We start from the raw sequence: 12,672 nt of genomic DNA, 5'->3' as shown, positions 1-12,672 counted from the left end.
TATCACAGAAGATCACTAAATTCATTGCTGCCGAAAACCGAACTAGGTTTTTTAATGCTTGCAACAGCTGCAAAACTAAAATAAATGAAAGCAAAGAACTTCACAATTAGAGAATTAGGGATAAACTGCTTGCCAATCCCAACGGGTCTAGATCCTTCTGGTCGGTAGCTAAAGCTGTTAATCAAAACTTTACAAAATTCACAATTCCACCACTAACACAAGCAGATAGTTCAATTGAAACAACAGCGACAGAAAAAGCAAATCTACTAGCTGAACAATTTGCGTCCCACTTCACAGTCGATTTTATGGGAAATGCACCACCCACTATTCTTACACTAGAATCCACAATGCCGGAAATTACTTGTCAACAACATCTAGTCAGGCGAATTTTGAAACAGGATAATAAGAACGATTTGTCATGCTCATCCAACCACAACATGTAAACCTTTATTCAAGAATCTCCAAATACTAACCCTTCCATGTTTATATATTCTTGAACTGATTATGTACATAAAACGTAACCAAAAAGAACTAATGAGGAATGAAGACACTCATATGTATAATACTAGGAATAAAGAAAAACTTCGACAACCCTATTCAAGGTTATCAGTCTGTAAAAATTCACCAAAGCATATTGGTATCAAGTGTTTCAATAAAATAAGAGATTTGATAGATGTGAATCTGAATGACATTCTATTCAAAAATAAATTGAAAAACTTTCTTCTTGAAAAAGTATTTTATAATGTTGAAGACTTTTATAATTCGTGATATCTCATAATTGTAAGACTGACTATTGTATGTACAATTTTTCTGGTTTGTTTGTGATTAACAACTTATTTGTAGATTACCTTCTTTTCTTTCTTGACTAGTCTGATAAGTGTTATGTATGTGTATGTATAATGCCTTGTATAACCTTTGATTGATGAATAAATTCTATTATTATTATCAACAAAACGTCTGGTCCTGATGAAGTACCCGTTATCGTACTTAAAACGTGTGCCTTTGGGAAATCATAGGGAAATCCGTAAACCACCATATCCTTAAATATTTGGAAGGCTTTAACATCTTGAGCGATCATCAATATGGCTTTCGGAAACAAAGATCAACAGTCGACCTTCCATCGTATGTCACCCATATTTGGGATAACGCAATCGAAAAACATTGAGAGTTAAGAGCTGTCATGCTCGATTTTTCTAAGGCCTTTGACCGTGTGTGGCATGAGGGATTGCTGTCAAACTTCGATGCTATGGCTTGTCGTGTCATTATTGTGTATGGCTCTCCAGCTTTCTGAAAGAACGTTCCCTGCAAGTGGCCGTCGATAGATATCTCTCGCTGGTGTTCCCCAGGGATCTATATTGATTCCAACCCTCTTTTTATTGTATATCAATGACTTATTGGAAAAAACCCAGAATTCCATTTGGATTCCAGGACATCAGCTGCGGATGCATACAGGAGATTGCATATCTTAATGAGGATCTAGAAGTGATTTAGAATTGGGGTGGAAGTAACCAGGTTCAATTCAATGCTACAAAGACCCAGGCATAGGTTTTCTCCAAAAAGATAAATATCTCCGAACTGGATTCTGCTTCGATTACTTTGTTGGGGGTTAAAATAGACACCAATATGATATGGCACAATCATGTTGCTGGAATTGTAAATGCTGCTTCTCAAAAGCTTGGAACACTGTTCTGAATCAGAAAACTCTACACACCTCAGCAACTGTTGATGCTTTATAAAGCTCAAATCAGATATTCTTTGGAGTATTGTTCACATGTATGGAGCTCCGCCCCTAAGCATACCCTGAAGCTGCTGGATTTCATTCAGAAAAAGCCATCCGCTTGATTGGAGACACGAACATCGCTTGCAACCCTGATAGAATAAAATAGAATAGAATTTATTCATCATTAAAAATTTTATAATTGTACTGCATTACATGACACTTTTTTTAAACATGTTAAACCTGAGCATTAGGCTATATATAAAATATAAATAAATACATACATGCACATTAAAAGCATATTATTAACTTACATTAGGAGTTTGAAAATTCTTGCACAGAATAAAATGTATTCTTTACTAAGTGACTGTACAGTCTTAATTTAAATGTTTGCAGACTGCATTTATTTCCAAATAGTTTGACTGCATGGTTATAGTAAACGATGCTTTGATAACTCGCAGAGTCCTGTCCCACCGCCAAACGTGAGTAAGGTAGTCTTAATTTGTTACCTCTTCGTGTGTTGTAGTCATGGCAGATATTATTTTTTGTGTAGCGAACTTCATTTTTATTATATTTAGGGCTACTGCATATATGTACAGACAGGAAGAGTAAGTATGGACAGCTGAATGAATGTGTTCTTACATGATTTTTTATAATAAGGTCCAGCTAGGCATCTTATCATTTTTTTTAACTTAAATGCTTTCATGGCATGAGCTGAGCTTCCACAGAAGGACAATACGTAAGATAAAATAGACTGCACAGGTCCACAGTATATTATTTTTAGCACTTCTAGTGAGACAGTTCCGCGTAACTGTTTTATTACAAAACATATGCATATGTACTTTCCAAGTTAGTTTTTGATCGATGGTCAGACCTAAATATTTGAAGTGATTTACATGCTCAATAGATCTGCTATGCATTTTTATAAAAGGACAAAAATTATAGGAAATATTTTTTTGCTGGAAAATCATAAATACCGTTTTGGTGACATTGACTGTTACCCATTCTTTTTACACCACTCGGAAAATTCATGTGATACCGCATCTGCTGCTTCTACGAAAATAGATAACTCATTTCATGCCACCATTTGAGTTGTGCTATCTGCATAGATTATTGTTTTTTGTTGTGACATATTTGAATTTTCTATATAACGCATTAATAGTATAGTAAGAATTGGAGCCAGGGTTAAACCCTGCGAAACTCCCATTGAAACAGAAGCAGGATGTGAATTCATCGAATCAGTCATTACCACTTGTGACATATTTTTTATATGAGGCAACCCACTCATTGGCAATTCTCCTGATTCCAATTCTAAGCAGTTTTTCCAGGAGTAAGCTATGGTTCACTGTATCGAATGCTCTAGTTGAATAAAAAAATAAGCCAACTGGAATTTGCTTGTTATTGAGACTTGTATATATGCTACTGCAAAGTTCATTTATTGCTGTTGAAGTTGATCTTTGCTGCCTAAAGCCATGTTGACAATTAGGAATAAGTTTGTGGTACTCAATGAAATTCACCAATCTCAGATAATAACTATTGTTTTAAATCATGCCCTAAAGAAAATAACGCTGGTCGCCACTGGTATCCATAAATCAATTGTGATGTGGCTAAGAGCGCGCTCAGTTCGACCGACATTTCGCGGCTGTTCGCACCGTTTCGATGGAATTTTGAGGAAAGTTCCAGCGCCTATAATTGCCAAATATAAGCGCCATCCACTCGCCCATCGACCGTCAAGTGGAAGTTATAATGCTGTACGCGGAGCGATCTAATAAGGCGATAGACATTCGAATAATAGTTGAAGTGTTTGTTGTATTTAAAGTGAAATAAAGTTAAGTTTGATTATTGTTCAGTGAAGTCAATTATTGGTCAACCCACTGAGAAAAACGTAACACTATAGTGACTTTGCAACCTGTGATTGTAAGTAAACATTACGGTAGTTAGCCACTTGAGTTTTAGGGCCTTTATTTTTATATATAGGGACAGACTTTGACATTTTAAGTCAAACCTACGATATGCTACCGATCTAGACCAGGTCGTTGGTTTGTATATTTCATACTTTAAATGAAAATCTATGTCAAACATAAAACATTTGTTCTGGCTCTCATTAGTTTATAGTTCTTTAACTACAACATCAGCTTCTTTGAAGACCTCTTGTTCCACTATAAACTTGTAAATCTGTCTGTTTAAAAAATATTTTTTTCCGATAATCAGCTGTCACCCCCATACGAACGACAACTTTTAGAAGTTGAGAAACTTGTGCGAGCTAAGGATTAACGAGGTCTTACCTTTTAACGTGTGACTCCTAACATGGTCACAAGTAATGTGACGTCTTACTAAAAATATAAAATATGTTGTTATTCTCCCTAATCAGCAAAAATGCTGGTCTCGGGATTCACAAAAATTCAACATGACAAGTGAAACACAAAAACTAGTAAAACACTAGAAAGCTCGTAGTAGTAACGTATCAGACATGTGCCTCAAGACAATTGGATATCTGATAATGCATTCAAAAAAGCAAACCATACATATGCATTTTAGGCTAGTTGGCTCTCATCTGTATGCATTAGTAAAGTGAGAGGAAGGGTAACAATCAGTTGCAGGAAACACATATTCAGAATTAGCCCATGTGTGAGATCCAAGTCCAAGCTTAAATATGAAAAACGTGTGTGTACTTGGTTATAGCATTCTTATAAGAGCCAACTATGTCGAAATACGTTTCTGTTTTTCTATTTCAGTACCTTTCAAAATAATTTTATCTTTTGATATTTATCATGATACTCAAGATATTACTTTATTTCTTTATGTATTACAATCATTATCATCGAACCTAAAAACAACATTCCAGCAATAAGATTTTTCATTTCTTTCATATAATTTTCACTCTTATAGGCGGTCTTCCAAAACCCTGTCTCAAATTATGTATTTGCTATTATTTACCTAAGAAAGGTAAAAAATAATTTCCCTTAATAATTCACAAATAAGTTTTGAATCTATTCGACAGCTGAAGAAGCCAGCACAACATTCGGATATAGTAAGAAATTTTACCTACCCAAAACAAATGCTCTATTTTCTTCTGAACGATGAAATGTCTTAACAGATTCTTCGGCATCCAGTTTGGATTGTTCAACTGCACTTGTCATTTCTTGAAGTTTAGCGTTTAAACTTAACAACTTATTTTCAGCGTCCTAAAATAAACATTTTTTTTATTAACAAAAACATCTGCACATTTTATAATGAACAGTTGCAATACATTTCATATTTTTTGCTTCAAAACACAACTAATGAAATAATTTGCAATTGATTGACTGATTTATTGTTGTACGGACGCTATCTTCTGGGTTTTCTGGCCTTGGTCTGGTTTTTAATGCATAACGTTTCGTCTACTGCTGCGGCAGGCGTAAAAACCTGCAGACCACGGCCAGACAACCCGGAAAATAGCGTCCATATAGTTATCTCCGGCCGTGAAAGTTTACATTATTTGATTTATTGTTGTTTTGAGTTATTCAGGAAATATATTATAGTTTAGAGCAGAATCAGTGCTTGTCAATTCCGACAATCAAAAGAGAAATTTAGGAAAGAAAAACCCATACCAAGAGTCATATGCATATTCAACTAAAAAATCAGTTATAATTTGGGAAAAACAAGAACATGAATCTTTGGGTCGTCAAAAGCATCAAAAATGTATATTACTGGAGTTTTTTCCCAACACCAAACCGTTATTTTAACACCTCGACACGTGTTTCAATCACCATGTGATCATCTTCAAGAGGAAGATTAAGCGAGTCATACACAAAGTTATCCTTATTTATACCATCGATACCTCTTCTAGGTACCTCCGTCTTGAATTAATTTCACAATATTGCCTTACCTACTAGTCTTAAGTTAATTTTACAATGTGTCCTTATGTAATATTCAGGTAAATCTAATAACTAAAATATTATTTTAACATTTGTGATGTACTGTTTGGAACCTTCGGTGTAGTAATTAATATTGCTGGAGTTTTTTCCCAGTTAAAAATAAAATTCTATATATATATATATATATATATATATATATATATATATATATATATATATATATATATATATATATATATATATATATATATATAAAAGTATTATAGACTCAAGTCAACAATGAAAAAGTACCTACTCACCTTACGATTTTCCATCTCTGTTTTCAAACTAGTATGTGCCCATTTCAATTTGGTTTCGAGTGAAATTAAATCTCCCTTAACACATTCCAACTCTTGTTGTGTTGTCTTGTGTTCATAACACTTATCGTCCAATAGTTGACATATTCTGGCTTTTTCGGATACCATGGTTTGAATTTTATGTTGAAGTAGTTCATTTTCACGTGTGGCCTCTTTACATTTCTTTTCTGCTGCTTCCTTTTGAGACTTTTCTTTCAGAACATTTTTTTCGGCCACTGCAAAGCGCACTACCATCATTTCCTTTTCTTTTACAGCCGAGTTTTTTTGTTTAGTTATCTAAAAATTGTAATCTTATTTTTCTCTTTATCGATTTCAAAAAACTCCATGGACAACATTTCATATTGAAACACAAATATACACAAATATATATATATATATATATATATATATATATATATATATATATATATATATATATATATAAATCAAAAGGAGGAAATCGTGGACATGACACTCAAGAAATATGGAGGCAAACCGCGGACACGTGTTTCTGGCTATTGGCCTCATCAGCGCGGTGCAGCCAATTGCAAAGGTGGACAACAACTGGTTACCAAAAATGGAAAAAAAAAAACATCACATATACACGGTGTCACCAACAGGAGCCAACCGCACATTTGTGGTTTCAATTAGAAGACCCAGCATTCCCAGGCATCATCTAACATCACCACGTAGGCAGCTATAGCTACCTGCGTGACTTCCGGGTCCAGGATATAGATACAGAGATATATATTATTGAGTGTGTATGATATAAATCAAAAGGAGGAAATCGTGGACATGACACTCAAGAAATATGGAGGCAAACCGCGGACACGTGTTTCTGGCTATTGGCCTCATCAGCGCGGTGCAGCCAATTGCAAAGGTGGACAACAACTGGTTACCAAAAATGGAAAAAAAAAAACATCACATATACACGGTGTCACCAACAGGAGCCAACCGCACATTTGTGTCACCAACTCCTGTTGGTGACACCGTGTATATGTGATGTTTTTTTTTCCATTTTTGGTAACCAGTTGTTGTTCACCTTTGCAATTGGCTGCACCGCGCTGATGAGGCCAATAGCCAGAAACACGTGTCCGCGGTTTGCCTCCATATTTCTTGAGTGTCATGTCCACGATTTCCTCCTTTTGATTTATATCATACACACTCAATAATATATATCTCTGTATCTATATCCTGGACCCGGAAGTCACGCAGGTAGCTATAGCTGCCTACGTGGTGATGTTAGATGATGCCTGGGAATGCTGGGTCTTCTAATTGAAACCACAAATGTGCGGTTGGCTCCTGTTGGTGACACCGTGTATATGTGATGTTTTTTTTTTTTTTTTTTTCCATTTTTGGTAACCAGTTGTTGTCCACCTTTGCAATTGGCTGCACCGCGCTGATGAGGCCAATAGCCAGAAACACGTGTCCGCGGTTTGCCTCCATATTTCTTGAGTGTCATGTCCACGATTTCCTCCTTTTGATTTATATCATACACACTCAATAATATATATCTCTGTATATATATATATATATATATATATATATATATATATATATATATATATATATATATAATCTAGAAAGGTTAATGCAGTCAAGCTGCTGGAAAACAATTCCATGAAAATCAAAAAATGAATAGATAAGTACTTTTTGATCATCCCCATATTGATTTCAATTTAAGAGCCACCGGTAGACAGCTGTTTCAGCCTATTGGGCATCGTCAGTACCGGTCCTCGATTGAAGACAAAATGAGAAAAACCAAGAAAGTACTTGATAAAAATAGCTTGCGTTTACGTTAAAACCTGTGCATACAATAGATACAATTTGTTATTCAGATTGCTTTTAGATTGTGAGAAGTACATTACGAATGACAAAAATAAAGAAGGCATTTCTCATCTTTCAGGTACTCATATACATTTGACAAACACCTTGAGAAAGTGAGAGGAAGTCCCTTGAAGAAGTGTCACTTATTTCCATAAACAAATATGATGTAATAATATGAGAAGAGGGGCTTTCACGGCTAGAGTCACAATTAGAGAAAACAGAATCCGGACTGGTAGGGGTAGGCCGCTGCTGAATGGAACTTTCCAGTTTCATCATCAGTGATATATGTGTCTGACACATATATTACTGATGATGACTACAACTTACATTTGACCACAACCTTAGAGCCCAGATTTTGTTTTCTCTAAGTATGATGTGGTTTGTTGGAAGAAATGGAATTTTAAGGAAATTATTCTTTTGGTATGAAATAAAAAAGGAAGTGGCAAGTGAATAAAGATCGTAAGTATGTGATAGTAAAAAAAAGGTATCATTTTATGAGTTTCTTATTGTCAGAAGTTTTATCTTGAAATTATTATCCAAATAATAACCCTGAACTGAAAGTTTATCTTTATGAACTCGAGTAGAAATATTTTTTTTTGGACTACAAATGAAACCCCAGGCCCTTTATCACCAGAACATTATGTTGTTAGTATTAACGAGTACTAAGACAGTTTTCTCCATACACGTTTCAGCAACTAAACCAACGTCATCACAAAACGATCAATCTAGAAAAGTGGCACAATTCTACTACTGTAATTAAATAACATTCATACAACAAATGAAGTCACATATTTTTGAACTCACTTGTTCTAACTTTAAATGAAGGTCCTTTATCAATTCTTCCATTTTTGTTTGTTTTTCTTCTAATTGTTTTGTTTGAGGCTTCTCTTCCAAAATTTGTTGGAAATAATCTATAGGTTTTTCAGGATTCGGAAGAAGTTCGTCATTATTTTGAGAAATAAAAGTTTTCTTTGGCTCCTCATTGGAATCTCTCTCCAATGTACCATATTCCCCATCACACTTAGTATTAGTAAAGCCTTTTTCATTATATACCTTCTCAGACGAGTCTGTCACACTACTTACATTCATAACATTATTTTCCAAAGGCTGACAATCAAGAATAGGAACTATTTCACTTTCCAATATTTGATCAGTTTCTGGATCAATATCTAAAGGATTATTCATTATTCAAAAAGAACAACATACATTAAAAATTTAAATATATTCATCGTATTGATTTATTCCGTAAAGGAATTGTTTGCTATATATATAATTTCATTCGAAATATTTTGGAAAAGTCATAATTATATGATTTCAATTCCATTCAAATATTTCACATTGCCCTTTCCAACTGTCAAGACTGTCAAGTCAAATTACAGTATAAATACCGTGCGTTCCACTAAGCCACAGTATTTTGTATATATATACAGAAATACTGTGACTAAGCGTTCACACATTGAACATTCGAGTTCCAGACGCCGAAGTGTAAACATCAAAGTGAAAGTGTTACTTGAAGTGCAGTGATAAGAATTTTATTCAGAGAGATATACCAAAGGGTTTTAATAGTGCCGAGTTTAACAAAGCACTAAGACATTTAGTTCTTTTCAGAACTAAGTGTGCGAAAGCACACATAAAAAAGAATTCCTGTTCTCTTTTAGGTCTTCATTTTAGGTTTTTAGGCCCCCAATACGGAGATGGAAGAAAAACTAGAGTGCTTAGAAAGGGAAAACTACAGGCTCAGACAGCAAAGGGAAGAGCTGACAAATATGATTAAGCAGCTAAATGAAAGGCTTAATCAAGTAGAGGGAATACTCGCCCAAAGAAAGAGGACGGACACGGTACCGTCCAGGGCGCAAAAAGAAAAAGGAGAAGAAAAGTCCGAAGAGACCGATATAAAACAACAAGAGCAACCAAAGGAAAGGGAAACAGACGCCGAGAACAAAGAGGCCACGCGGCCCGGACAGCGCGTCGAACTCAGATTCAGAGGAAGACGGGTTCGTACTTGTTGAAAAGGCTAGACTCAACAAAAAAACCAGAAAACGACAGGCCCAAGTTAAACCGCAAAAATCGCCAAACAAGAGGCAGAAAAACAGGCCACCGAAAACATGGAAACTGAAACCGCACCTCAGATGAATAACATAGAGGGGCAAAATTCAGAAAAAGGGGAATCATCCCCAAAAGCGACAAGTGGACCACCGATGGAAGCAGGAAAGCCTCCACCAATAGTAATCCACGATACCAAAAAGTGGAGTGCGATATCAAAAATCCTAGAACAAAGAAAGATAGGTTACAATAAAGCCAAACTCACGAGGGATGGGATATACCTATTCACCAATAACGAAAACGAGTGGCGTAAAGCCATCAAATACCTGTAAGGGGAAAAACTGGACTTCCGCGTGCAATATCCATTGCACGCGGTTATCCGCGGCATACCAGAAAATGTAGAACCCGCAGACGTCGCCAACGATCTGACAAAACAAGGGCTTACTGTAATAAAGTGTCACAGGATGACCTCAAGAAGATATAGGAAAGTATACTGCCACTGTTCTTGGTGAAAGTACCAAAAAACGAAGAAAAGGTGTTTGTGCTAAGAACATGCGTAAACTTGATAGTACGGGCAGAACCCCAAAGAATTAATAAGGGACTGGTATCCCAATGTCATCGATGCCAGTTCTTCGGCCACTCGCAGAGATGTTGCCATTCGACGGCATGTTGCGTCAAGTGTGGAGAGAACCACGACACCAAGGAATGTAAAAAAACAATGGACACTCCGGCCAAATACGCGAACTGTATGGTAGAGGCTGCAAGATGTTCCCGAGGCAGATAACATCAGCTTGGAACAAACCCAGAGAGGCGGAAAGACCGACGCCCACGCCACAACAGCAATCGGCTCAAAAAGCCCCAACAAGACAACCACCAACAAACTACAACGAAAATGATCTAGTGAAAATACTTACCAGTTTGACAGCCGAGCAGCAAAAGATCGCGCAAGCGGTCTTAACCGCACTAATACAAGTACCCGCCAAACAGTAATGCCAGTACGAGTGCCTGGCAGACTAGTCATAGGATCGTGGAACATAAACGGTTTCACAGACAAAAGAAACGAGCTACTGGAGCTACTGTCGCATCTAGAAATAGACGTCATGGCACTCCAGTAGACACGGATAAGAAGCGAAAAGAGCTACCGAATCCCAGGATATAATATATATAGGACAGACAGGGCCAGGGGGGCGCAACGCCGCGGGGGGCGTTGCGCTACTAGTAAAAACAGATCTAGAGCAAAACGAAGAAAGAAAACCAGATGTCCAAATCGGAGAAGTAGTAGCGGTCAGAGTCAACGTGAGACGCTACGAACAGCTGAGAATATCGTCGGTATACCTACCTCCTCGAGGTAGAAGGCTAGAAAGAACCGACATGGCAGAACTATTCCCAGATCGCCATCCTACAGTGGCCATCGGTGACTTCAATGCAAAGTCGCCAGACTGGAACTGTAGAATTGCAAACACAAGAGGCAGAGATATAGTAAGATTACTAGAAGAATTTGAGGACATCGAGGTAGTAGCACCTAACAGCCCAACGTACTACCCGCAAGCAGACGCAGTCCCAAGCATTTTCGACATCGCGCTAGTACAGAACATCGATGCTATGGAGATGGAAGTACTAGACGAAGGTTCGTCAGACCACAACCCCATCCTATTCACAATAGGAAGTGGTGAAGTGGAAACAGACAACCCAACAAGGCGAGTCATAGACTGGACAAGATTCCAGCGAATCATACACGATGCGCTGGGTGAGATACCACGCATCGAGACAAAAACAGATCTGGAGAACGCCACGAACCAGCTTCAGCAGGCGATCATACAAAAAAGGAAAGAAGCGCGCGGGAAGTCCCAGCCACGCGCTATAACTTCCAAAAGCATCTTCCACCAGAAACGATGGAACTAATCAGAATAAGAAGACGCCTGCAAAGACAGTACCAAAGGACACGTGCAGCTATGGACAAAAGGTGCATGCAGAGAGCAAATAGGATACTGAAAGAAGAGCTGAAAACGATCCGAGAAAGACAGTGGACCACCCGTCTGGAAGAACTGATGAGCACAGAAGATCGATCTGCATGGCAAATGCAGAAAAAACTCAGAAATGGACCTCGACAACCCTGCCCAGCGATACACGGCGAGCAAGGAATTGTCTACACTGACCAGGAGAAGGCGGACGCATTCGCGGACAACTTCGAAAAGCAGTGCAGAGAGAATGACGTCCCATTCACAGACGAGGTAGACGAAATAGAGAGACAGGTGGAAACAACGGTACGGAGGCTTAGACAACGGACAGATAACGCGCAACCCCTGGCCCCGACATCGCCTGAGGAAGTGAAGGACATTCTGAGACGTCTTGCCACTCGGAAAGCACCAGGCCCAGACAATATAACAAACTGAGCACTGAAAGTGCTGCCGCGAAAGGGTATAGCAGCCATAAGCAACTTCATAAATGCTATACTCAGATTGCAACACTTTCCGTACCCGTTCAAAGAGGCAACGGTAATCCACATACCAAAGCCCAAGAAGAACCACCTGTTTCCAGCGAACCACCGGCCAATTAGCTTACTGCCACCCGTAAGCAAAGTGGCGGAGCGTGTCATCCTGAAGAGACTGGAAGAACAAACTAGAGAGTTAGGGATCCTCCCCGACGAACAATTCGGTTTCAGATCAGAACACTCAACAGAGCTACAAGTCCTGAAGGTAGTGGACTTGGTAGTGAAGGTAGTGGCAAAGGATACAATGTCGGAGCTATCTTCTTAGACGTCTCCAAGGCGTTTGACAGAGTTTGGCATGACAGGCTACTGGCCAAGATGAGCGATTTTGGATACTCAAAACCAATTGTAAGATCAATTCAATCTTTTCTAGCTGACAGGCGATGCCGCTGCAAAGTAGGAGAC

The 12,672-nt window shown here is 37.9% G+C and overlaps 1 protein-coding gene across 2 annotated transcripts in view; it reads right to left on the bottom strand.

Moving 5' to 3' along the window:
* Positions 1-9,104, bottom strand: part of Golgin104 (coiled-coil domain-containing protein 186) — a 51,019-nt gene extending 41,915 nt beyond the window's left edge. Inside the window, exons 1-3 of one of the 2 annotated variants that reach the window (XM_074185842.1) lie at positions 8,541-9,104; positions 5,874-6,206; positions 4,767-4,902 (exon numbers count right to left, since the gene is read on the bottom strand). In XM_074185842.1, coding sequence (XP_074041943.1) covers positions 4,767-4,902; positions 5,874-6,206; positions 8,541-8,921 — 850 coding nt within the window. In that variant the 5' untranslated portion in view covers positions 8,922-9,104. The remainder of the gene's footprint in view (positions 1-4,766; positions 4,903-5,873; positions 6,207-8,540) is intronic. The other variant, XM_074185839.1, reaches the window with a different exon arrangement.
* Positions 9,105-12,672: the final 3,568 nt, after the last annotated feature.

Source organism: Leptinotarsa decemlineata, unplaced genomic scaffold (genome assembly GCF_025532065.1).
Source record: "Leptinotarsa decemlineata unplaced genomic scaffold, Ldec_3_MD MMD2_P_RNA_scaffold_2, whole genome shotgun sequence".
Lineage (NCBI taxonomy): Eukaryota > Metazoa > Arthropoda > Insecta > Coleoptera > Chrysomelidae > Leptinotarsa > Leptinotarsa decemlineata.
This window is presented reverse-complemented; position numbering and strand designations above follow the sequence as displayed.